At 47.4% G+C, this 27560-nt stretch overlaps 1 protein-coding gene across 1 annotated transcript in view; it reads left to right on the forward strand.

The window, feature by feature from the left end:
* Positions 1-21693, forward strand: part of LOC147121759 (torsin-1A-interacting protein 2-like) — a 47691-nt gene extending 25998 nt beyond the window's left edge. The window contains exons 2-7 of the mRNA XM_085982252.1: positions 6696-6740; positions 6902-6982; positions 7820-7876; positions 10591-10650; positions 13018-13080; positions 15869-21693. Coding sequence (XP_085838378.1) covers positions 6696-6740; positions 6902-6982; positions 7820-7876; positions 10591-10650; positions 13018-13080; positions 15869-16662 — 1100 coding nt within the window. The 3' untranslated portion in view covers positions 16663-21693. The remainder of the gene's footprint in view (positions 1-6695; positions 6741-6901; positions 6983-7819; positions 7877-10590; positions 10651-13017; positions 13081-15868) is intronic.
* The last annotated feature ends 5867 nt before the right edge of the window (positions 21694-27560 follow it).

A 27560-nucleotide genomic window follows, 5' to 3' on the forward strand; every position in this document is an offset into this window, starting at 1 on the left:
CAGGCCAGAGGCTGGGAATTCTGCGGCGAGTGTCTCACCCCCTGACTCCCCAAAGCCTTTCCACCTTCTACAAGGCACAAGTCAGGAGTGTGATGGAATACTCTCCACTTGCCTGGATGAGTGCAGCTCCAACAACACTTAAGAAGCTCGACACCATTCAGGATAAAGCAGCCCGCTTGATTGGCACTCCATCCACCACCTTCAACATTCACTCCCTCCACCACCGACGCACTGTGGCTGCAGTGTGTACCACCTACAAGATGCACTGCAGCAACTCGCCAAAGCTCCTTCAACAGCACCTTCCAAACCCGCGACCTCTACCACTTAGAAGGACAAGGGCAGCAGACGCATGGGAACATCACCACCTACAAGTTCCCCTCCAAGCCACACACCATCCTGACTTGGACCTGTATCGCCGTTCCTTCACTGTCGCTGGGCCAAAATCCTGGAACTCCCTCCCTAACAGCATTGTGGGTGTACCTACACCATATGGACTGCAGCGGTTCAAGGCGGCGGCTCACCACCATCTTCTCAAGGGCAATTAGGGATGTGCACTAAATGCAGGCCTAGCCAGCGACGCCCACATCCCATCAATGAATAAAAAATAAAAAATAAATCTGAAAATAAGGTGTACTAAGGACTCATTTTGCAGACTAGTGTCTCTTCAGTTCTGCACATCAATCCCTTTTTATTTTAATGGCCATCTGTCACGTGTTGCTGGACTTCAAACGATGATCTTCTCCTGGGCATTCTGCAGTTAATCGAGTGACCTTTGCACCCGGTCCTTTAAGAATTCTGGATCTTATCACTGGAACCATAAATAATTCCAGTCGGAAATTGTTTGAAAGTGTACTAGTTGGGTTAGCTGAACATTGGTGCTTTCCAACCCATTTGAGGACAGTCCGGACACGCTGTTGCGTCTTGTGTCTCTCTCAGCAGCAGTACAGTGTTCTCTGCTGCTCATTGATTGCACTGTTTGAGCAGGAGATCAGCGATGTTTTGAAAGACATACAAAATGTAACAGGCTGGTAAAAAGTGATTTGTTGAAGCACATCAGATGATGTCCAGGCACTTTATCTGCAGTGTGATATATTGTTCTTCAGTTGATTTGTTGCCCTCATTGCTTTTCCAGATGGGAGCAGAGAGTGACAGATGCGAGAAAAGCTATGAATGAAACTTTTCAAGTTCTTAGACTGCACAGAGAATTTTTTACTGCACGTGGTTTAAGTATTTATTTAAGCACATTGCCACGACATCAACTACCTAGAAATAAAGAAAAGAAAGACTTGTATTTATATAGCGCCTTTTATGACCATGGGATGTCCCAAAGCACTTCGCAGCCAATTACAGTAAGTACTTTGAGTGTAGTCACTGTTGTAATGTAGGAAACGTGGCAGCTAATTTGCACACAGCAAGCTCCAACAAACAACAATGTGCTAATGACCAGACAATCTGTTTTAGTGGTGTTTGTTGAGTGATAAACATTGTCCAGGGCACCAGGGAGAACTCCCCTGCGCTCTTTGAAATAGTGCCATGGGAGGGCGGAGAGAGTTTAACATCTGGAGTGTCAGCCTTGACTTTGTGCTCAAGTCTCTGGAGTGGGACCTGAACCCGCAACGTTCTGACTCCGAGGCGCGAGTGCTACTCACTGAACCACGGCTAACGCATAGATATCAAAACCAAATGTTAAGTGATCAAGTTTGCTGACAACTCTAAAATAGGAAAACCAGAAGGTACAGCTGAAGATTTGCAGAAGAATTGAGATCAGTTATGGAACTGGGAAATGTCAAATAGTCCACATTGATCAAATAAATGTGCACCATAGTTTAGGAGCTCTGGCACTTTTATGTAGGAGTTCCTATCAAAGAGGATTGTGTTGGAATGGAACTGTGAAGCCCATTTATTTGACCAATCATAGGAATGGACCTTGGCATAATAGATGCATCTCTTCGTTGACTGGACAATGTGACACAACCGTTCAAAAAAACTAATAAAATACTGGGATCCGTTAGTCAGAACAGTGGAGTTCAAGTGTACAGAGACTTTACTGGCTAGACCATACTTGCACCACAAAATCCTGTGCAGAAAAACCATAGGGAAACGCAACTAACTTGATCCCAAATGTAAAGAGGACGCACTGTAAGGAAGGATTAGAGAAACTTGAGCATTATTGTCTCAAAAGGAAGAGGTAAAGGTGGGGGAGAAGGGGGGAACCACTTAAGTTTTACAAAATAATAAGCAATTTTATTTAAGGTAATTGGCAAAAGAACCAGAGGTGTTGTTTTAAAACATTGTTCTGTTGTTCACTTGAGTAGTAACGAATTCAAGCTTCTGGTTATAATCACTTTATTCTTTAACTTCAGCATAAAAAGCAATTTACAAGCGGAGTATAGTCACAGATAGATCACATGAACCTAGGCATGGGTCCCTTGTGTTGCTTGAACAAAGGAAAAAGCTTATATTTATACATTATTCTCTTTATCAAACTGGAAGTAGCCTTGCCTTATTTGGTCGTCTCAGTCAAAAGCACTGTCCTTTTAGCTGATGCACACAAGTTTAAATTTCTCGTAAATCAACATTCGGTAGTTTACATTCAATGTACCGTCCATCAACCGGTTTGTACTTCAACATCCTCTTGTAAAGATTGCAATGGTATGTGATGGGATGTTTACAGTATGGCAATACTATAAACACCCCAAGGCCCTACTTCAATCTTGTACATTGGCTGTTGCTAAGTGAATTCTGTCTCTTTCTCGCTCTCTCTCATGATGCCAACTACCTTTTTTCCCCCTATATTGAATGAACTAAACATGAACACATTTTGGAAGCTGAATTAACCGAGTTCCATATGCCAACAGATGAGAAATCTTTTTAGGCAGTAAGCTATGATCAGGAATGCACTGCCTGAAAGGGTAGTGGAAGCAGATTCAATAGTAACTTTCAAAAGAGAATTGGATATATATTTGAAAAGAAAAAATTAAATGGGTTGTGGGGGAAGAGCAAGGGAGTAGAACGAATTGAATAATTCTTTCAAAGAGCCAGCACAGGCAAGATGGGCCGAGTGGCCTCCATCTCTCCTGTATCATTCTATGATTCTATATCAGTAGGGTTACCCACAACTATTACTTCAAGGCAAGCTAGGAGCGAGGGACCTAGATTCAAAATTAGTCAAAATAAATTTATAATACATATAATGAGGAAGAGCTGCCTAATAAAAGGGTAATAAACGTTTGGAATAATCTGCTAAGCAAGGTAATTTTTTTTTATTCGTTCATGGGATGTGGGCATTGCTGGCAAGGCCAGCATTTATTGCCCATCCCTAATTGCCCTTGAGGTGGTGGTGAGCCTCTTGAACTACTGCAGTCCACGTGGTAAAGGTACTCCCACAGTGCTGTTAGGGAGGGAGTTACAGGATTTTGACCCAGCGACTATGAAGGAACGGCGATATATTTCCAAGTCAGGATGGTGTGAGACTTGGAGGTGATGGTGTTCCCATGCATTTGCTGCCCTTGTCCGTCTAGGTGGTAGAGGTTGTGGGTTTGGAAGGTGCTGTCGAAGAAGCCTTGGCGAGTTGCTGCAGTGCATCTTGTAGGTGGTACACACTGCAGCCACAGTATACCGGTGGTGGAGGGAGTGAATGTTTAAGGTGGTGGATGGGGTGCCAATCAAGCAGGCTGCTTTGTCCTGGATGGTGTCGAGCTTCTTGAGTGTTGTTGGAGATGCACTCATCCAGGCAAGTGGAGAGTATTCCATCACACTCCTGACTTGTGCCTTGTAGATGGTGGAAAGGCTTTGGGGAGTCAGGAGGTGAGACTCTTGCCGCAGAATACCCAGCCACTGACCTGCTCTTGTTGCCATAGTATTTATGTGGGTGGTCCAGTTAAGCTTTTGGTCAATGGTGACCCCCCAGCACCTGTGATGGTGGGAACCTCAGGAGGAGGCAGAGATGGATCATAGAGATAGAGGCAAACATTACAGAAGTTCATAATGCAGTTGTTTCTTAAGATGGGAACGTTGGGGAACTAAGGCATCAACTTCCTGGAGCCGATTGCTCTTTTCTCTTCCTTGACTTCCTTTCCGTTTGCTTTAGCTGGTGGAGTGTGGATCTTGGGATGCAAAGGACGAGGCTTGTTAAATGGGACACTCTGTGTTTTCTGCATGTGGTACGCACCATTTGAAAACGGGCGACCTACTCCCGAGGCAGTGTTGACCTGGACTGTCCACGAGAGGTGCACAGCAGCAGCCCGCCCAAGGATGACCGTGAAATGCGCACCTCACTGCAATAACATGCCTCATCCTTACCCGCTCTTCGTTGGGAGGCTGAGTAAGGAATCAGCCCTTGTGCTTCTGCCAGTAATTCACTTGACCCTGGAATAGTGCGCCCTCTTCTGCCGTTCACATTTATGGCCTTTGAGGAGGTCCCCAGCCTTTGGTGCCTCTCCTAAATGTCACAAACATGAGACGGAAGTGGGGAGGGGGGCTTAATAATAACTTGTGGCGATAGTGTGAAACGGCCGATGTTGGATCAGCCACATGTTGTACACCTCTCCCGATTGTGATTGACATCAGTGGAAATGTAAATCGGGAGAGGTGTAGAACAAACGGTCGATCCGATATTGCGAGTTTTACACTATCGTCAAAAGTTAACATTACACCCAAGAAGTACATTTGGGTACTTGAGGGAACATTGGTTTACTAGTGAGATCTTTCAACCTGAGTTGACTCTCTTGAGTTCCAGGGAATAATGTGTGGTGTGGAGGATCCTTATAGAGCAGGCGAGACAGCAGCTGATGGTTCAGGAGCTCTAGCACTTCAGTGTAGAATTCTAACATGGAGTCATAGTCTTGAGCAGCATTTAAATGTGCCTGCCCACATTGAGTGAGTTTGTGCTTGTCTTTTTGGATCACTGCACAGCAGAGGCACTCTTGATTTCTGGGAGAAATAAAGGCAAAGTGTCAGGAGTAGGAGAGCACCTGTCGTCAGCCAGACGTAGAACACTGGTAATCAAGCTAGACACAGAGAGGTTCGCAGTCTAGACCATTGGCTTAAAACCTGTGCTTAGCCACGCCGTATAGCAGAAAAATGTATGTTGTACTGATCAGTGCCCCTGGTGTCAGCCTTGGCTCAGTAGCAGTACTCTCGCCTTTGAGTTAGCACATCATGGATTCAAGTCCCACTCCAGAGATTTGAGTATATAATCTTGGCGGACTCTCCAGTCCAGTACTGAGGGAGTGCTGCACTGTCTTTTGGATGAGATGTTAAACTGAGCCCCTGTTTGTCCCCTCAGGTGGATGTAAAGATCCCATGGCACTATTTCGAAGAGGAGTTCTCCCTGGTGTCCTAATCAATATTTATCCCTCAACCACTGTAACTAAAACAGTTTAATTGGTGATCTATCTTATTGCTGTTTCTGGGGCCATGTGTGCAGATTGGCTGCCATGTGTCCCTACATTACTTCAAAAGTACTTCATTAGTTGTGAAGCCCTGAGGTCATAAAAGACGCTATATAAATGCAAGAAGTTCGTTTTTTTCTCTCATCCATGCCGGAGTTATCTTTCCCCACCTATATCTCCGTGAGGGAATAGGTAATGAACTAAGGAATAAAAACAGAAAATGCTGGAAATACTCAGCAGGTCAGGCAGCATCTGTAGAGAGAGAAACAGAGTTAACGTTTCAGGTTGATGACCCTTCGTCAGAACTGGTCAGACCTAAGGAGCCTGATTTTTATTTCTAGACTGCATGCAAAAAAAAATTGGATTTTTAAATAGAGTTCAGAAGGAAAATGGTCATGTTATGCAAGGGTACTTGAAAGTATTTTGTTTTTAGTGACTCTGAATCCATTATGTTCTGAGATGGGTCTGGGCCAGTTCAGAGTCCGAACAGCGGTGCTTAGCGTTGACGGATTCAGTAGAGTTTGCTTGCAAGCCCAATGCCATCAGGAATGCGAATCATGGTGTTTAGAGTGTCATTGTTACACTGGCTTGACCTCAGCGGCCGCTGGAAATGAGCTATTATACTGGGACCGTCAGATGAGTTGTTAACAATTGGTATGGGTAGGGTCTATTGTGCAAAAAGTGCATGTTTGAATGTAAATTAAACTCCTAGGTATGCAGTTAGTAAAACAAACTTCCATGGAGATGAAGGGATGAGGGCCGATAACATATAGTAATGGACTGTATTTTTAGTAATTTTTCTTAAATAACAGTGTATGGGTAAACTCTGCAGAAGTATGGTGGGTTATTTGCATTTTGAGTTTCTGATACCGCACCTTCAGCTTCTTTCAAACATACTCCAGACGCAACCATATACAGACCGGTGTGTTTAATAATAAATGGCAACTGTGCACAGGTCAGTAACTGATCGTCTTCTCACCCCTTCTCTTTTACCACTACCCTCCTCTCTTCCCTCTACCCCCACCTTCCTCACCGCCCTCAAATGTTCTGGGTCTTGCCTTGATGTAAGGGAAGTCGGGTATATACTTCCCCCCTCCCCTTTCCCAAGGTCGAGATAAGGCTGCCATAACTCCACATTCCCACCGCCCAGCCCCTTAGGACGATACACCTGGTGGTATCTACAATTGCATCATTTCTAATTCTGCAGACGGAGGTTAGTTTTGGGAGATACTTCTGATGATCCCTTGGTGCGTGGAATCGCAACCAGTGAACGTAACTGAAGTGATTCTTCTGTTCCTACAGATCGGAGCCCTAAAGATGAAGTTGACTGCAGCAAATCAGACGAAGGTAAGTGGGTGTGCATAAGGTGTTATTGGCCCTGTTTTATCTGATGGGGTGCCAGGAGCTCTGAAACAATCTGGTTTTGGAAAACCCATTGGCATAGTAAATGCTGGTGGCGATCTTCGAACAGTTTGGTTGTGATGCTTGCGTTTTTTTTCTCTCTCTAGAAACCAGTGACTCTGATGTGGATGTGGGGGCAGGTGGGGATTCACCGATATTTCGCAGGACACGTTCTCAGATTTCATCAGGTACAGAGTTCCCAGAGGTAGAACACAGTCAGGTTCCACTTGAGGGGTTCTCCATTTCTGCCAATTATCCTTCAACCCACTAGCTGTAAATCAATTTTGCTGTCCTTTGGAATTACCCTTCCCAGTTCAAACACTTGTGCTGGAATGAATACAGTAAGACTGTTAATATTTGTGATTGATGTTTTTGTGCATCGGAGGGAGTGTGTCAAACATTCCAGCTTGTTTCCTTCCTTACCAGGTAGGGGGACAATCCAGGGTTACCATGACTCATGAGTATCCTTGTCAAAAAGTAGACGTATATGGGCAGTATCGGGTTTGGCTATTGTTTCCACCCTCTCCTCCCTCTTTCCCCTCCGCACCCCCCCCCCCCCTCTCCTCCCTCCCCCAATCTCCCCTTCTCCCACCTCCCCCACCTCCCCCAATCTCCCTTCTCCCTCTCCCTTGATAGTGGGGCAGCATCACCACACCCATCCTGTCTACATCTGACACCTACACCGGTGCACTTTCTAGTAGGAGTCGCTGGATTGCCATCAGGCATGGGAGCCTTGGCCGATATTTATCTTTTTCCTTTCCTGACTTCAGGGATGTTGAGGCCAGTTTTAATGCCCTGACCGCTGTCCTGGATGAGATCAGCTAACTTGCGATGGAATTGAACCAGGGACTGTGTGGCTCAGTACTGCACTTTATTCTGTCTTCTACATGTTGCTGTAGAGAAAATCAACAACAAATATGTGATTGCTGGTATCTGCACAGGAATTTGCACTGGAAGAGTTCAGCTAAACTTGCAGCTGAACTTTGGGTACTAATAACTTCTTGTTTTGTTTCTGTTTTCTGTAGATCAAGTTCTTCACCCGCAGCCTAGCCTAAGCCGACGACCTCTTCGTTCAGTCCAAGGTATGTCTACTTGCTGTTCCCTGAGTGAGAGAGAATGATAGGTGTGTGCAGACAGTGTTACTGAGTAAGTATAGAACTAACTGGACAAATCTCATTAAAGAGCTGCTTGCATAAACCCCTCTGCTAATCAGGTTACTGCCCATTGTTTCACCTGTCCGCGTTCATAGAATCATAAAATCATGCAGCGCAGAAGCAGGCCATTCGGCCCCTTGTGCCTGTGCCAACTCTGAAAGAGCTGCCCAATTAGTCCCATTGTCCTGCTCGCTCCCCATAGCCCTGCAAATCTTTCCTTTTCAAGTGTTCTATTTTAAAAACAATTTAAAGCACCTCCACATAACGTCACGCTGGGGGTCAGGTAAATTTTCATGTGTTTCTGACTTCAAAGATTAGACCGTGGTCTTAACATTTATTGAGTACAGGAAACTTTGTGCTATCCGGCACCCATGGGACCGAGCTACTGCCGTTTTTTTAAAAGCTCCGGATAGACCAGCGTCAATGTTATCAGATAGGAGCTTTTCATCGCAGTATCTGACCACAAACACTGTTGCTCAGCAACAGCTTGTAAACACTCGGCCCGTGGCTTGGAAGCGTCTCTGAAGCTGTTGCTAAGATACAGAGACGCTTTCTAGAGCCTGCCGTGTCTGACCACAAACACTGTTGCTCAGCAACAGCTTGTAAACACTCGGCCCAGTAGCTTGGAAGCGTCTCTGAAGCTGTTGCTAAGTGACAAAGACGCTTTCCAGAGCCTGCCTGTGAAAAGAATGCTAGGAGAAAAAAAAACACCTAACCAAAACGGCTGCTGATTTCTGCCGTTAGATCAAAGTTGTCGGACATTCAACTTCCGGATAGCACAAAGTTTCCTGTACCTGGAAATCAGTATCCTGCCTGGATTTAGAATCAGCAAGTTGTGCCTCACAGATTTGCTGCAAGTCTTCGAGGAGGCGATTAGGTTGCCGACCAGGGCAATCCGCTGGATCTAATTTGCATGCGTCTTTTGGAAGGCATTTGATAGGTTTGCCATGTGAGGCTTAAAAAGATTTAAGGCTCTGGTCGGTAGTTACGGTTTAGATCTGCAGCAGGCAGATTGTTTGCACTCTCCTGGCCAGAAGAGAGCTCCCAATAAAATAAATTTTAAGTGTGTCGAGACTGCAAAGGGGAGTACTCGTCCGTTTAAAAAAAAAATAACGAAGTTCCTAAGGTGTCCAGGCAGTCCAATGAACCCTCTGACATAGTTACTTCAACCTTATCTAGATCACTTGTGAGGCCAGACATGGAATGAAATTGTGTGCAATGTTGTTGCCTTCAAAACGATATTGGTGAATAAGAGCGATCCTAATTCGCACCAAGTCAAGTTCACCCATCGCCCCTGTGCTCACTGATCTACTTTGGCTCCCGGTCCACCAAAGCCTTGATTTTTAAAATTCTCATCTCCAAGGTTTAACTGGTCCATAGGTTCAGGACCTCCAGCATTCTGCAGAAGGTCTGAACAGTATTGTAATGCTAGATCCCTGCAACTAGATGTCTTCAATCCACAATGTAGATGGAGCTCCCTACAAGATGGAAAACTGTGCTGCAGCATTTACTGCAGGGGGCTGATAGACTCACGCTGCCGTTGTTGCACATCCATACCCAAAACGAGCCGGTCTCAGACAAGTGAAATTTTAAACTCTTGGGGGGGGAAAATTGAGTCATGCCCTCTTTTAGCGCCCTGAAAAAATTAGCACCCCCGCAGCCGAAATTCATCGGTAGCGCCCCAAGAGGGAAGCGGGGTGCTACTGGAAGACCCGCCTCCCTCTTGGGGCGCTGCGAGTGAATATCGCTGCGGCACATCGCGCCGCGGTACTGCAGGCCTGCCTCCCCTTAAAGGGGAGGGGCCTTGCGCAGCGTGATCCGGGGCCCAGCTGGGCCACCAGAGATTGGAGTGCTGGCAAAAGAGCCCGGCACTCGAGAAGTGCCAGGCTCATGGAGTGCAGGGGGGGGGCTTCAGAGGAGGCCGGGGACAGGTGCTGGCAGGCGGCCAGCAGCAAAACTGGCCGCCCGGCACCTCCCCTTTAATTAGCACCGCCTCGGCTGCAGGTAGGCCCCTCCTGACCCTGTCGGACATAGTGTCCGGTGGTAAGTCAGGGGGTGCCACCGAAGATCGCGGCCGGGGAGTACGTCACCGCCGGCGGCGCAGTGCACGGAGTGCTAACTGTTACTGCCGCCGCTGAATTTCGCGGGATGCGTTGGTGGCGCTGCGCCTGGGTGCTAGTTGCATTGCGCCCCATTCGGGGGCTAACAGGAGGCGCAAAGCAACCAAATTTTTAGGCCTTGGTCTCTTATTTGTTAAAACAAAAAGCCATGCAGTGATTCTTTTCCAATGACTTGCTGCCTGTGGCAGAAAGCAAACTCCTTGCTGTTTTAATAAAAGGAACATCTGGGGTTGTATTTTGGTTGAATCTGATTTTTTTTTTCCAATAGATTAAAGCAGAGTATGAAGATGATGTTGAAAACCAGCTTTTGATTAGTTAAGAATTAAAGTCATGACCTATACATTGTGTGTAGTTTTAGATTCAGTCTGGCTGTCTGGTTGAAATTACCCCTCAAGGGCTTTTAGGTTTAAAGTTTAAAGTTCTTATAACGTGACTCAGTCCTTTCACAATCATGATCTCACCTTGTACGTGTACTCAGAGATATTGTTGTTATTAAGTCTTGCAATTCCTCCTTTCCTATAGGCCGAAAGAATGACGGGACTTTGTCACCAGCTAAAGCCGATCCCAAGCCTGTAACTCCAGGTAAAGCAGGACAGCAGTATTTTGCTGTTGTGATACTTGTTACCACTTCTGTTCATGTTTTGTTTTTTATTTTGGAGGGGGGCAGAATTTAAGGAATGCCAGTTTATAGCTGGGATTATTTTGGAAGACAGGCCAGCCCTTGAGACCCACTTAAAGTTTTGACAAAGGTTTTACTGCACAGCGTAATGGAGCAGTGCATTCTCTGCATGGCATGCAGGATCGAATTCCGGCTCGCTCAGTTCTGGTCTTGGTTGGGCTTTGGTGGGGAGAGGCTTCTGAAAAGGGGTGGCAATAAAAGTCAGGAAGGGGTTACATACCCAACCTAGGAGAACACGATACCAATGTTCAATATTGCAAGTGGAAAAGAAGGTTTCCACGTCTCTAGGATGCACTTGATTTGATCATCACAAAAAGCTGCTCTCCGTGTTTGTGGATATGCATATGTGCTCTTTGAGGATGCAGCGTCCACCTTTTGAAGTACAGGTAGACTACCCTTTATCCGAACTTCCGAAAACCGAAACCCTCTAAAAACCGAAGGTTTTTTCGGTCAGTGTAAGTCGTGCGCACGACATGACGAGTGGCGCACGAACCCCCGCTGACCCCGCGGGCCGACCCCGACCCCCGCCGACTTACGCTGAGCAGAGGGTCAGCGTAAGTCGTGCGCACGACCCCCCGCCGACCCCCCCGCGGAACCACCTGACACTCTTCCAAAGGCTCGAAAGCAACGAGAGCTCTGAGCCCGCGGCGGTGCCGGCCCCTGTTCCGACCGAGCACGACGACCTGTTGGTGGAAATGCGGAACTTCATTGCATTCCAGGCTAGCAGCGACGGACAAGCCACGACTGCGGACCCCCGCCGACCCCCCCCCCCCCCCCCCCGCGGACCCCCGCCGACCCACCTTCCGAAATCCGAAATTTTCCGAAAACCGAAACACGGCTGGTCCCGAGGTTTTCGGATAAAGGATAGTCTACCTGTATTACATAGAATTGCATAGAATTTACAGCACAGAAACAAGCTATTCAGCCCAACAGGTCCACACCAGCCTCATCCCACACCTATTCATCTCGCTCTATCAGGATAACCTTTCTGCCTCATATGTTTATCTAGCTTCTTGTTAAATCCATCTACGCTATTTGCCTCAACCACTCCACGTAGTAGTGAGTTCCACATTCTAACCACTCTGGGTAAAGAAGTTTCTCCTGAATTCCCGACTGAATTTATTAGTGACTATCTTATATTTATGGCCCCTAGTTTTGGTCTCCTCGACAAGTGGAAACATCTTCTCTACGTCTGTCCTATCCAACCCCTTCATAATTTTAAAGACTTCTATTAGGTCACCCCTCAGCCTTCTCTTTTCTAGACTCCATACATTATCTAAGGTCAGATGACTTGCTGCCCCTGCTCCCGTAGACAGACAACTGCCTGGGAATGACTGTTTCTCCTTGAGGGACCTGCTTGGCCTCTCCATTTTGTGAAACATGTGAAACGATTGGTAATGCATTGTGAATGTCGTTCCCTGTGTAGTGTGTTCTGTAGGGAGAGTGAGCTTGCTCTCGCTGCCCTGCAAGTTGTTGTTCAGGATTGGGGTTCCATTGTAAGTTGCAATATTAATTGTTCCAAAAGATGGGAACAGCAGTGGTAGTAGTCTTGCCTGAGTTAGAAGGTTGTACATTCAAAATCCCACTCCAGAGACTCGAATAAATAATCTTGGTTTGCACTCCCAGTGCAGTACTGAGGGGCACTCCCAGTGCAGTACTGAGGGAAGTGCTGCACTGTCGGAGGTGCTGTCTTTTGGATGAGATGTTAAACCGAGGCCCCATCTGCCCTCTCAGATGGCAGTTGAAGACGCGCAGAGGAGTTTATCCCCAACATCGCTAGAACAGTACTTCATTGGGTGGGTGGCATTTTGGGATGTCCTGAAGTCATGAAAGGCCCTATACAAATGCAAGTTCTTTAGTATTTAATTTTTGTCTATCTTACTGTCTCAGTGTAATTTGTACTATTCAGCACCTATGCTCAAGGAAAAGGGCTTCTTTATATAGAGGATAAGTGGTGAGGATGTTGTGGCCAATTTATTCCATCATCGAGCATTACCTAATTTACAAGGCGCTGAGGGAATGACTTGCATTTATCCAATGAGTGAAGTAAAGGGGTTATTCTCTACCTGTGTGATGGCTTTCATTAAATACAAATGACAATTATTCCAGCTAACTGAATGAAATTGGCTTCAGTGATCTGTGTTTAGCACTTAGCAGAGTGATTGGGTTTGTTGATTGAGTGTATGTTGTTGTGTGGTGGTCGTGACATCGCAGGGAGGTGGGTAGGTTTACTTGTTCGTTCAGCGGCCTTGTTTATTTTTACTCTACAGTGCTGCCTCACAAACAGCCTTCACCAAAGAAAGGAGAAAAGGACAGAAAACCTGCACAGGAAGGTATAAACCAAACCTCCTCCTAAGATTTATCCAGTTGGCCTATATCGCGTTTATGCCAAAGAAAAAAGCTGAAAATGAAACTGGCACAAGCCCGATTGAAGTTACCAAGTAAAAATCGACCAAGCTCCTGGGCTTCACTGAGAAGAATGTAGTGTGTGTAGCACAGTGTTAACCCCTGTTAAAACTTGGTACTTGCTGAAGGAAGTGTGAGCCTGGTATCCTATACTCTGATGGGTGAGATGTGAAGCTCTGTTACAGCCAGCATGTTTGAGAGTGTAATCCAGTTTTAATGTTGGGTGAGTTTATGGCCATTTCTTGGCTAGCCATTAAAGATAGCACCGTACACAGGAAGTTCAGGAATTGCTTCTGTGTCATGACAGCTTCAATTGTTCTTTTATGAAAGGTTAGGAAACTCTCGACCATAATTTATCAGGGCATTGAAAATGGTGCAGGCTTTTGTTAAAGGTTTCACACCTCTCAAATGTTGAACGATTCTACCCAAATGTATCTTGTAGAAGTAACACTGTATTCCACTTTATTTTGGATTTATTGTGTACACGTGCAGAGATTTTATTTTGGGTGGGGGTGGGAAAGAGAAGGAAACTTAGCAGGGCTACTCCTACTGTGCAGAAATGGAGTTTCTGTGAGGGAATTGACAAACATTGCAAATGAGCGTAAAGGTTGGTGCAAACCATCCTAGCTTCCAGTTGCAGAGGGAAGCATGGAGACAGGGAAAAGGAGTCAGGGGTGGGGGTAGACATCTAGGAACAAGCACATTGTGGTATAGAGAGTAAAGTACTTGGGGAATGACCGGACAGAGCATCTTTCTGCTGGTTTGGCCCCAGCTTTATTTAACACTTTGCAGAAATTGTCCGAGGTTTATGGTGATTAGTTTCTATGTGTTTACCACTGAAGCCAACTATGGTTAGTTGTGTAATTATCGTTCTTGTTCCGTATTACTTGAGGTAAGCACAACCCTATAACTATATCTTCCTAACAAGAGCTGTACGAAGCAGACAAAATTGCTTCAAATTTGTGTAGGGATTTGTGCTAATGTTACTTGCATCTGTTCAATTGTAATCTCATCGTGTGCATTTAGAATCCCATTTACTGTTAAGAACCTACAGGAGACTGTGCTGACAGTAAGTGTATAAATTGACCCCTCTTAATGGTGGAGCTGTGCTTTTATACCCTGCATGTGCTGGTGTGGTGTAGGGCAGTGGAATTCTTTTGCAGCGGGTTTGTTCCATAATATTTTGTGGTAACCGAATCACTCTCAGAGATCCCACACTGTGAGGTACAGGTGTGGTCTCGGGGCTCGGAGATCCCACAGTGTGAGGTACAGGTGTGGTCTCGGGGCTCGGAGATCCCACAGTGTGAGGTACAGGTGTGGCCTCATTGCTCGGAGATCCCACAGTGTGAGGTACAGGTGTGGTCTCGGGGCTCGGAGATCCCACAGTGTGAGGTACAGGTGTGGTCTCGGGGCTCGGAGATCCCACAGTGTGAGGTACAGGTGTGGTCTCGGGGCTCGGAGATCCCACAGTGTGAGGTACAGGTGTGGTCTCGGGGCTCGGAGATCCCACAGTGTGAGGTACAGGTGTGGCCTCATTGCTCGGAGATCCCACAGTGTGAGGTACAGGTGTGGTCTCGGGGCTCGGAGATCCCACAGTGTGAGGTACAGGTGTGGTCTCTGGGCTCGGAGATCCCACAGTGTGAGGTACAGGTGTGGTCTCAGGGCTCAGAGATCCCACAGTGTGAAGTACAGGTGTGGTCTCGGGGCTCGGAGATCCCACAGTGTGAGGTACAGGTGTGGTCTCGGGGCTCGGAGATCCCACAGTGTGAGGTACAGGTGTGGTCTCATTGCTCGGAGATCCCACAGTGTGAGGTACAGGTGTGGTTTCAGGGCTCGGAGATCCCTTCTCCTCTTCTTAGGCAGTCCCTTGGAACCGAGGATGACTTGCTTCCACATTAAAAATGAGTCCTCAGGTGACTGATGAGTCCATTGCGGGATCTACAGTCTCTGTCACAGGTGGAGCAGACGGTGGTTGAAGGGGCGGGTGGGTGGGGTGCTTGGGTTGACATGCGCTGCCTGCGCTTGGCTTCCGCTTGCTCCCGGCGAAGAGACTCGGTGTTCGGCGCCTTCTCGGATGCTTCTCCTCCACTTTGTGCGGTCTTGGGCCAGGGATTCCCAGGTGTCGGTGGGGATGTTACACTTTTTTAAGGAGGCTTTGAGGGTGTCCTTGAAGCGTTTCCTCTGCCCACCTGGGGCTCTCTTGCCGTGCCGGAGCTCCGAGTAGAGCGCTTGTTTTGGGAGTCTCGTATCGGGCATGCGGACAATGTGACCCATCCATCGGAGCTGATTGAGCGTGGTCAAAGCTTCGATGCTGGGGATGTTGGCCTGAGCAAGAACACTGACGTTGGTGCGCATATCCTGCCAATGAATTTGCAGGATCTTGCGGAAGCAGCGTTGGTGGTACCTCTCCAGTGCGTTGAGGTGCCTGCTGTACATGGTCCATGTCTCTGAGGCATACAGCAGGGTGGGTATCATTACTGCTCTGTGGACAATGAGCTTAGTGCCGGGTTTGAGGTCCTGGTCTTCAAACACTCAGAGATCCCACAGTGTGAGGTACAGGTGTGGTCTCTGGGCTCGGAGATCCCACAGTGTGAGGTACAGGTATGGTCTCGATGCCCAGGCACTGAACCCAGTGCAAATCTGGAATTTCAACATCTGGTCATTTGAACAGACAGTGATTTTGTTTTTGTGTGTGTCTTTTTCATTCCTCCGCAGGGACCACTGATGCCTTGAGCACGTATGCGGCTCCGATCGTAATGATTGTAGTAATGGTTTGCTTCGGGCTGTTTGTCCTCCTCGGGAACAAATCCCCGGTTGTGGTGTTTGCGAAAACGACGGCGCTGACGGAATTTTTAAACAAGTTTGAGCGGGTCGAGGCCCTGTTCGAGGGTCAGCAGTCGGCGCTGTGGAGGAGAAGCAGGATCACCCTGCGCAACCACATCAACCTGACCCGGCATGCCAAGCCTGCCATCCTGATGTTTGCGGCTGCGTGGGACGGAGAGCGGACCATGCGGTGCCTCGCTCGCCGGATGGCCGACGCCTATTCCTCGGCCCTCAACGCCACTGCCACGGTGGAAATCGACGCCTCCGACGGACGCGGGCGGGACAGCGACGTGGTGAAGCTGGAGGTGGACACGCGACTGTCGACTGGGTTCGATGGAGGCGGCAGGGCGGCAGTGGTTCACCATTTCCAGGACCTGCCTCCGCCGTCCACCCTGATATTCTACAAGTACTGTGACCACGAGAACGCGGCCTACAAGGGCGTTGCCCTGCTGATCACCGTCCTACTGGACGAGGAGCGGCTGCCCCCGGGCGTCGGCCTGGGGGCTGTGGAAGTGAAGGTCCGCGATTTTCTGAAGAGGAGGTTCTCCGCCTCCGAGGGCAGCGAGGGCATGGATACCGACAAGCTGAGCGGCCTGTGGAGCCGCATTGCGCACGTTGTGCTCCCGGTGGCGCCCGTGCGCGAGATTGAGAAGCGGGGCTGCGACCCTAAAGTGGACAGGAAGTGATCTAGGGGCAGGGATTGTTGAAATGTGAAGTTTGATCGTTTGCACTAAATTCCCCCTCCCCTCCATTATACTCGTCTGTCCCAAGTGTACGAGTCCAGAATCCACAAATGATTAGTCATGGATGAGCCAGACCCTGAATTAAATCATGATCTTTCGCCCGAGCTGAATCCCGGTAACGAGCTCCCGCTGAGAACAAATCTCTTGCTGTTTTATTGATGGAACAGTTTTGTGGCAGCTCGCAAACCTAAGTTACTAGCAAAACCTTTTTAAAACTCTGCCAAGTAATGTATCTTTTTATTAAAAATGTTAATGCTTAATTACCCTGTGTTGCATCAAGAAAAGGGAGATACCATGTTGCCCATCTCCCTTCCCCCTCAGTTTCTCAGTGCGCTGCGCCATGAGCTGAATCTTGGGTGGTTTCTCAGTGGAAAGTTTGTGTGAAAGCCTTGTCCCCGTGACGGACACGGTTCATCTCATTTTCAGTGCCAATATTCCATCGGGCACTGATTGCTGGTAGTGCTGTGGTGGGTCCCCCATTGTACAGCATTACGTGGTGCCAGGCCATGTTTTCCCCCCCACCTGCTCCTGGTCTTGGCTCTGCTGCTGCAGCAGACGTAACTGCCTCAAGCTAGGCATTCAGCACCAGCCTGCCGTGGCAAAACGGAAGAATGTGGAAGTCACTGCTTGCCAGCGAGGAGGCGGTAGTCGAGGTGTTTGGTGTCAGAGCCCTGCGGAGGATTTGGAGTGAGTCAGCCATCCTTTGGCTTGAAAATGATTTTTTGGAGCAGAAAAGGGGGCTGGAAAGAGGGAGTCTACCCCCTCTCCCCCCCCCCACCCCTGCCCTCAGCAATGGAAATAGCCAGTGTATGTTAGTGGCCAGAGTTTGAAGTATGAAGTGGGTTGGAATAACTTGGATACCAGTTGTACTGCAGGCTGCGCAGCAAGTGCTGGGCATGTAACTGCTTTCCATTCAGTTATACGTGGGGGGAGATATTTAGCTTGTGGCCTGAGCGTAGAACCAACACTGTGAATCGACCACCCGTTATAGAAAAAGACCAATTTTTATTTCCACTGAAATCAGGGGAAGTGCAAATGCAGCAGTCACTATAAGAGGCGGCTGATACCCAATGACAATTCTTACTCCTGGGCGGAGAGTTAAAGTCTACCCCACGGTCTTTGGACCAAAGCTCTATTTTCAGGTTAAGTGATTTATTTGGTGTCATGTGACCGTGGGTCACTTGAGAGCATGAGCATCACTAATCCCTATTTTCTTTGAGTTGGGCACAGGAGTATGGAAGTGGTTTATATTTCTGAACTATACTAATAATTGGTAATATCCAGAGATAACCCACGAATGATTAGTTCCGATCCACCCCCGCCCCCCCCCCGGGAAAGGTGGCAGCTCTATGGTTGGATTCATGTGTTGATTTGGCTGCGCTGTGATTGCCTCCCTTTTTGCTTGATCTTGTTTTAGGCCATGGTTGGGGGTGGTATTGTTGTTTTTCCACTTCAGCTAAATATCTGATAAATCACATTCATAATGTTGAATCATCTTTCTGGTAACTTTGCACAGCAGCATGAACAGTCCCTGTGTGTCAGAGCCTCTACATAACTAAAAGTAACAATTTTTAGAAAAGAAACACTCCACGGAAGTTAATTTCTCTAGAAATTGTTTATATGCAGTATAAATACAATGAAGGATGAGTAGCAAAGGCACCTGGACTTTATTCCATTTGTTTCTCTTTCACTCGATAGAATAAGTAGGGTGGGGGCGGGGGGCAGTGTGGTATCATGTCACAGCGTTGGAGCTGCGACATCACTTGCCGAGTTCCCTATCTCAGCCTTGCTTCTGGTGGGGGCGGTGGCGAAGAGTGATGGTGATTTCTCACGGGGAGGGGGAGGGTGAGGGTATGTCGTCCTGAGTGGCTGGTTCAAGAGCAGCATTGTCCGATGCCCTGGGGCAGGCTGTCGGCCCTATCAGCTCAGGATAATTCTTGCTCAAGGGTCACCATCCAGGGAGAGAATAGGAAGAAAATATCTTTAAAGAAAGTGTCTCGCTCTGAACAGAAAATAAAGTGCTGATAGCCAGGCCCATTTACAAAATTGAAAGGTTGACTGTACCATAACATGTTTCCTTTACCGTGGATATATTCTCGAAGTAGTTTTGCGATTTGTGCATTTATTTACTGAGTATTTTTCTTCAAGGAAAAGCTGTGTTGCAGATGGTTTAACGAGGAACTTCCTACGTTGATTGGGTTTATTTATTTTGGTTAATAAATACCCAGTAATTCCATGATTCTATTTCTATAATAAATTTACGAATGAGCCATTCCTGTAGGATGTCTTTCTTGGTTCTAGGGTTGACTGCATATCCTGTTGTTTCTTGCTGTGAAGTCTCTTTTCCTGTGGTAGATCAAAACTCAAGTCAAGGTAACTTTTTTTCTTTCTGATTAATTAAATGGCATTTGAGAAACTTGCTTCACGTGGCCTTGCGCGTCAGTGCCGTAGCTGACTGCGTGCTGTGCGCATGATACAATGCCTGTTCTCTGCCAGACCATTTAAATGGGACAGTCCGTGCTCTTGGTGCACTCGCTCTCGGTGGAGGGCTAAACCTAAACTGCTGTGCTCTGCGCTTTGCACGAAAAGCGATTTGAGACTTTGTGTTTACTGCAGGCTGCTTACTTGATGTCGCGCTGAAGGAACTTGTGTCAGGTCAGATACAGCTTGGATTGGATGCAGGTTAAAGCTTATCAGCGTTTTCGTAATACCACAAGCAGAGGCATTTCTGTTTGTCACACTTTGGCCACTGGCAGCTTCCCTGACTATAATGGCCCAGTTAGTGCTAAATCACGGGCCAGTTTTGTACAGAGGACTGATGTCCACTTAGGGGTTTGGTCGAGACAGCCCAAAGTACATTTGCAGGCTTTCGCCTGGGTTTAAATGCAGATTAGAGGTGAAACCGATTTTGGATCCACTGTGCCACTTTGGAAAAGAATGCTGTTCTCAGATGTGTAATAAGTTTTTCTGAAGTGGTGGAGTGAACAGGATGCATTTTTTTGGGGGGGGGGGTGGGGGCAATGGCTGGGGATGGGGGTGCTCACCCTGGATGCCCAATGTCATTCCATTCTATGACGAGTGATCGATTCAGAGGCATCTGACGATGGTGTTCTGTTGCGTGGGTGCAAGAGGGTGGTCCCAGGTGCCTTCCTTTTCCCAATTGTTTTGTTGCTCCTTGCATCCCTGTGATGGAATGTGTGGCTTTGACAGATTGACGACTCCCTGAGTCATGGCAACCCCTCTTGCCCCGTCCTCTCCACCAGATCCTGGTTTTAGACTTTGTGTTGAACTTATTGTAACTGAACTGCATTGAGAAACTTGGGGAAAACCCTTCTAAAGGAAGCGTGCAGCACTGCTAAACCTTTGGTGCTTTGTAATCGAGATTGTGCCCAAATAGCCTGTTAAGAATTTCTTACAAAAAGCATTGATCGCTCCTTAATATTGTCAGGGCTTCCACTTTGGAGTCGGTGCTCCAAGCAGCTCGGCTGTTTCATCATGAGTGTTGTTGCTTCACATTTTTTATTTTCAAAAGCTGCTTTATAAAAAAAAAAGCTACTGCTCAGAGTAGACAGTCTGGTAATTTTTTCAGTTAAAATCCCATCTGCGTGAAGTAAACCATTTCATGAAAACCAGACACAGACGGCTGCTCTTGTACAACGTTTAATGAAGTATTTCACTAAAGGCCATCACTCCGAGTCCTCTTTATGGTACGACCTGGTTTTTTTTAAAAAAAGAGATTTTTTTTGTACAACACCTTTCACTATCTTGGTACGTTCCAAAACGCATTACAGCCAATGAGGTACTTTGGAAGTGCAGTCACTGTTGTAATGTAGGAAATGCAGCAGCCAATTTGTGCACAGCAAGGTCCCACAAACAGCAATGTGATAATGACCAGATAATCTGTTTTTAGGTGTTGGTTGATAAATAGGAGAACTCCCCTGCTCTTTGAGTAGTACCATGCAATGTGTTACGTCCGCCTGAAAGAGCAGTCTACGGTTTATTGTCTCATCTGAAAGGCACTTCTGACTGTGCAGCAGTCCGTTCCAAAGAATGCATCCCATGATGTTTAGCTGAGTATGAACCTGGACGCCAGTCTCCCAGTATGAATGTTGGGTGATGGTGGAAAAATGTACTGATGCTGGTTTTGTGTGTTCTGGGCAAATATGGAAGTTGAATTTCTTAGGGAATAATTCCCCCCCTCCCCTCCCCTCCCCTTGCTTGGAGTGGATTTCCATGCACCTGAGCTTTTGACAATATTGGTCTTCAAGCAACTTCTCAGAAGCACAGGTACAGCTGCAGATGACCCCTTTTCATTTGACCAGGTCTGGGAATGCACCTGGCCTCCAATTGGCACTCCCTCTGAGCCACCCGCCAACCCCCCCACTCCATAGCGGTACAGTTGACATCGGGAAGTTGCCATCAATACAGGACTTTAGGGGCATCTTAAAAGTGTACCTTTTAATATTTCAAATTAAAACAAAAAGGCTGTACTGAAAGTGAAAGTATGCAGCGCAGCCTGTGTTTCTTACAATTTGCCAGTTCCACAGTACATCTGCCCCACCAGGATTACCGATATGTACAGCAGGCCAGTCGACATCTGAAAGAGAGGTGAGCTTAACTTGGCTGTTGTGTTTCCTACATTACAACAGTGACGACACTTCAAAAGTACTTCATTGGCTGTGAAGCGCTTTGGGATGTCCTGAGGTCATGAAAGGCGCTATATAAATTCAAATATTTCTTCTTTACCAACTGATTTAAGAGCTTGGCATTTCCAATATTGTCTGTGTTTACACTAATATGTACAAGTTAATTACTTGAGTGCTATGATTATACAAGTTGCCTCTTTTTAAAATGTACTGTCTACTGTTACTGTTCTCTGGATTATTCAGGTTTCTTTGTGACGCAATTTTGTGTAGCAAGAGATACTTTTTCTGTGCGATGGAAAATAAAAATTGTATATATTTTTTAAATGTTTATGTATATACTGGTCTGTGCGTTTGTGCACCATTGCTGATTTCTGAAGTCTTTGTTCCCTAGTTCACATTGTTTAGCAGTGGTACAGTCAATTTCAGGCACAAAGCGGCCAACAGCAGCAGCTTTGGACTGTTTTCAAGGAGGCAACCTGGAGGGGTGTTGGATGGAATAAACTGTAACACGTCACATGGGTACAGGGGAACATCATCACCTCCAATTCCCACACCATCTAGACTTGGGGCATATATTGCTGTTCCAGAAATTTCATCCAGCAACAATGAAGGAACTCTTGACCTAACAGCACTGTGGGAACACTTTCACCACACGGACTGCAGTGATTAAAGAAGGTGGCCCACCACCACCTTCTCAAGGGCAACTTGGGATAGGCAATAAATGTTGGCCTTGTCAGTGACGCTCACGCTAGGAGAATGAGTTTTAAAGGAAAACAACGTGTAAATGATGTGCTTAGCATTTTTGGAATGTGTTAGTTAACATTAGAAGATGGGCTTTTCTCACAGCTTGTCCAGAGAAACTGCCCTGAAATTCCTCCAATTAAACATTCAGAAGACTGGAGCCAGTGTCTTTGGTCCTCACCAGGAACTCCGTTCCCTAGCCACAGATTCAATCCCTCTCCGTGGCCACTGTCTCAGGCTGGACCAGACCTGTTCATAACCTCAGTGTCCTATTTAACCCTGAGCTGAGCTTCCAACACCATATAAGAACATAAACATAACAAGAATTAGGAGCAGGATTAGGCCATACGGCCTCTCAAACCTGCTCTGCCATTCAATAAGATCATGGCTGATCTTTGACCTCAACTCCACTTCCTCGCCCGATCCCCATATCCCTTGATTCTCTTACAATCCAAAAATCTATCTATCTCAGCCTTGAATATGCTCAACAACTGAGTACCCATGAGTATCCACAGCCCTTTGGGGTCAAGAATTCTAAAGATTTACAACCCTCTGAGTGAAGAACTTCCTCCTATTCTCAGTCTTAAGTGGCGGACCCCTTATCCCGAGACTATACCCCCCCAGTTCTAGACTCTCCAACCAGGGGAAACAACCTCTCGGCATCTACCCTGTCAATCCCCCTCAGAATCTTTTATGTTTCAATGAGATCACCTCTCATTCTTCCAAACTCCAGAGAGTATAGGTCCAGTCTACTCAATCTCTCCTCATAGGGCAATCCTCTCACCCCAGGGATCAATCTAGTGAACCTTTGTTGCACCGCCTCTAAGTCAAGTATATCCTTCCTCTCATGAGACCAAAACTGTGCACAGTACTCCAGGTGTGGTCTCCCCAAAGCCCTGTACAATTGCAGCAAGACTTAGTTACTCTTGTACTCCAACCCCCTTGCAATAAAAGCCAATATGCTATTTGCCTTCCTAATTGTTTGCTGTACCTGCATGCTAACTCTGTGTTTCCTGTACGAGGACACCTAAATCTCTCTCACCACCAACATTTAATAGTTTCTCACCATTTAAAAAATACTGTTTTTTAAAATTCTTCTTACTAAAATGAATAACCTCACATTTCCCCACATTACACTCCATCTATCACATTGCCCACTCACTTAACCTGTCTATATTCCCTTTGCAGGCTCTTTGTGTCCTCCTCACAGCTTACTTTCCCCACCTAGCTTTGTATTATCAGCAAACTTGGACACATTGCACTCGGTCCCTTCTTCTAAGTTATTAATATAGATTGTAAATAGCTGAGGCCCAAGCATTGCTCTTTGCGGCACCCCACTAGTTACAGTCTGCCAACCATCAAATTACCCATTTATCCCTACTCTTTGTTTTCTGTCTATTAACAAATCCTCTATCCATGTTAATATATCTCCCCCCCCCCCCCACCCCAAACCCTATGAGCCCTTATCTTGCGTAGCAACCTTTTACGTGGCACCTTATCAAATGCCTTTTGGAAATCCAAATATATTACAGCCACTGGTTCCCCTTTATCTACCCTGCTCTAATAAATTTGTCAAACATGATTTCCCTTTCATCAAACCATGTTGATTCTGCCTAATCATATTATGATTTTCTAAGTGCATTGTTACCACTTCCTTAATAATAGATTCCAGTATTTTCCCAACGACTGATAGGCTAACTGGCCTGAGGTTCCCTGTTTTCTCTCTCCCTTTCTTGAATAGCGGGGTTACATTTGCTACCTTCCAATCGCTGGGACCATTCTGGAAGCTAGGGAGTTTTGGAAGATCACAACCAATGCATCCACTATTTCTCCAGCCACCTCTTTTAGAACCCTAGGACGTAGGCCATTAGGTCCAGGGGATTTGTCGGCTTTTAGTCCCATTAGTTTCTCAAGTACTTCTTCTCTACTGATTTTAATTACTTTAAGTTCCTCACTCTCATTAGCCCCTTGGTGCCCTACTATTTTTGGGATGCTTTTTGACTTCTACTGTGAAGACAGATACAAAATATTTGTTTAAAGTCACTGCCATTTCTTTATTCCCCATTATAATTTCTCCTCTTTCAGCCTCTAAAGGACAAACGCTTACTTTTGCAAATCTCTTCCTTTTAACATACTTGTAGACGCTCTTACAATCTGTTTTTATATTTCCTACTAGTTTATTATCGTATTTCTCCCTTATCAATGTTTTCGTCATCCTTTGCCAGTTTCTAAAGCTCTCCCAATCCTCAGGCTTACTACTATTTATTGCAACATTGTAAGCCTCTGCTTTTAATCTAATACTATTCTTAACTTCTTTAGTTAGCCACGGATGGATCACTTTTCCTGTGGAGTTTTTATTTCTCAGTGGAATGTATAGTCATTGAGAATTTTGAAATATTTCTTTAAATGTTTACCACTGATTATTTATCGTCATACCTTTTAATCTAATTTCCCAATCTACCTTAGACAACTCGCCCCGCATACCTATATAGTTGGCTTTATTTAAGTTTAAGACTCTAGTTTCGGACTTAAGTATTTCAGTCTCAAACGCAATGAGATTACTAATTAACCCAGTCTCGTTACACAATACAAGATCTAAAATAGCCTGTTCCCTGGTTGGTTCCACAACGTATTGTTCTAGGAAACTGTCTTGAGTGCATTCCATGAAATCGTCCTCCAGGCTACCTTTGCCAATTTGATTTGCCCCATCTATAGGAAGATTAAAGTCCCCCATGATTATTGCATTACCTTAGTTACAAGCGCTTATAATTATTTCTTGATTAATACTCTGTCTAACAGGATAGCTACTGTTAGGGGGCCTATAAACTACTCCCATCAGTGTTTTCTGCCTCTTGTTATTTCTTATCTCTACCCATACTGATTCTACTTCATGATCTTCCGAGCCACGATCCTTTCTCACTACTGTCCTTATATCATCCTTTATTATCAGGGCTACCCCCTCCTTTTCCATTCTGCCTGTCTTTTTGAGGTGTCAAGTACCCTGGAATATTTAGTTCCCAACCTTGGTCACCTTGCAACCACATCTCTCTAATGGCTATTAGATCAAAGCCATTTATCTCTTTGTGCCACTAATTCATCTATCTTATTACAAATGCTGTGTACATCAAGATAAAGAGCCTTTAATTTTAACTTTTTACCATTATTCTCTGCTTTCACCTTATTCGCTGATGCACCATTACCATTAAACTCTCTGGGCTAGATTTTCAGTATAGACAGTTTTGGGGCGCTAACCTTAGCGCCCGCCCGAAGTTAGCGCCCGCCCCAAAGTAGCGCCCCGTTGCCGGAAATTCAGTGGCTTCGCCCTAAGAGAGTGGTGGAGCGCTAAAAGAGGCGTTCCACTCCTACCTTTAGGCGCTAAGCCGGCGGTCCAGAGGGATAGCGCCCAGGCGGGGCGCAGCACGGGTGCGGTCATTTTTGCACTGACAGCAGACCCCGTGGTGCCGACCAGCTGTTAAAGGGGGAAGGGACGAATTGGTCTGCTGCCACGCCCTGCACACTGCAGCCTTGCAAAGAGGCCTCAACACTGCTGCTCAGCCCCAGGGAGTCATGGCAACGCCAGAGAAGGCCCGTCAGCGTGCCCTGCGCTTCTCAGAGGGTGATCTGGACATAATGGTCACAGCTCTGGAGGTGAGGCGCAAGATCTTGTTTCCAGAGAGTGGGAGGAATCCAACCCACCATGACTACACCAAAGCCTGGAAGCAGATCGCCCAGAGGGTGACGTTCACCGGCGAGGCCCCCTGGACCCACAAACAATGTCGTAAAAAATACAACGATCTGACCAGGATTGTGAAGGTGAGTAGCCTTTCCAGTCTCCTCCTCATTCTTGCATGTACACCTGACATGATGGGCAAAGGGACCTGAAAGTCCTATTGGCCAGCCCTCAGCCAGCAGCATTGGGACAGTCATGAGCATCAAATGGCCATTCGGCACTCTACACTTTGGCCAAGCTATTCCACCATGGGAGGCAGTGCACAGTACATCAGGGCTTCACTCTGTCCAAGCTATTCCACCATGGGAGGCAGTGCACACTACATCAGGGCTTCACTCTGCCCAAGCTATTCCACCATGGGAGGCAGTGCACACTACATCAGGGCTTCACTCTGTCCAAGCTATTCCACCATGGGAGGCAGTGCGCACTACATCAGGGCTTCACTCTGTCCAAGCTATTCCACCATGGGAGGCAGTGCACACTACATCAGGGCTTCACACTGTCCAAGCTATTCCACCATGGGAGGCAGTGCACAGTACATCAGGGCTTCACTCTGTCCAAGCTATTCCACCATGGGAGGCAGTGCACACTACATCAGGGCTTCACTGCGCACTTACAGCCCGTCCTTTCTCTTGCAGGCTAAAGTAGCGTTTAATCGCCAGGCCCGTGCCAGGGGTGGCCGCGCCAAGCTGCAGAAGCTCACTCGGCTGGAGGAGCGCGTGTGTGTGCTCATGGGAGCCCGTGTGATTGTCCCCACAGCGTGCGGTGTATCCGACCCTCCACTGCCCGGCAATGGTAAGGACCTCGCCTTTTGGCCCTCTCGCGTCGCACTGGCCCATCCGAGCTACCTCCTTTGCCACTGTCCCACCAATGCGCTGAATCCCACCAGTCCTAACTCCCTCGCTGACGCCGTCTCCTCACTCTGAAGCTACTCTTGTGCATTCCTGCTTTCAGCTGGTGACGACCAGGACCCTGAAGCTGCCAGTGACAGCACCTCCGACCAGGAGGAGGAGGAGGAGCAAGCCGGACCTTCGGGGGAACAGTCACGTCCCGCAGGAGAGGAGGAAATGCTTGACACCTCCTCACTGGACGAGTGCCTGGAGGAACTGTCGCAGGGCAATGCAGCTTCTGGGACCAGTGGCGTCCAGCAGCCGGGCGCGTGGCCCGCGGCCTTCCAAGGGGGGAAGGATCAGAGGGGAGTGCTGCTGCTCGGCACACTCGCCGTCACCAACGCGGCAAGGGTCCCCTAGTTCGGCCCCCTCCTCCCCAGCGGGAGAGTCGCGACTCCAGTCCGGACACCTTCACTTCGGAGGAGGTGCGGAAGCTGGATAAGATGGCCGACGACTCGGACCGGCGCCACACGGAGCTCATGAGCGTGGTGGGGCGCATGCCTGAGGCCATCGAGTCGCTGGCGACCAGTGTGCACGAGTTCGGGGCAGCAACTGCCGCGAGTGGCCGCATGCTGACTGATGCCGTCAAGACCCTGGCGGATGTGATGCGCGCGCACACCAGGACCACAGGGCCACTCACTGCTGCCACACGCGCTGTCTCAGGCAGGCATCGCCAGGGCAGCCGCCGCGCTGGACCATCCCAGCAAGCCGCCCGTCGGCTGATTGCTGCGGATCCTGCAGTGCGGGCCCGGCCGAGTGCCACCGCGCCACAGCACCAGCCAGCGCATCCCAGACGCCAGCTGGCCCACATTGCGCCATCCGTCGCCGCCATTC

The sequence above is a fragment of the Somniosus microcephalus genome, chromosome 3 (genome assembly GCF_052327205.1).
Source record: "Somniosus microcephalus isolate GS21.2 chromosome 3, FLI_Smic_1.0, whole genome shotgun sequence".
Taxonomy (NCBI): Eukaryota; Metazoa; Chordata; class Chondrichthyes; order Squaliformes; family Somniosidae; genus Somniosus; species Somniosus microcephalus.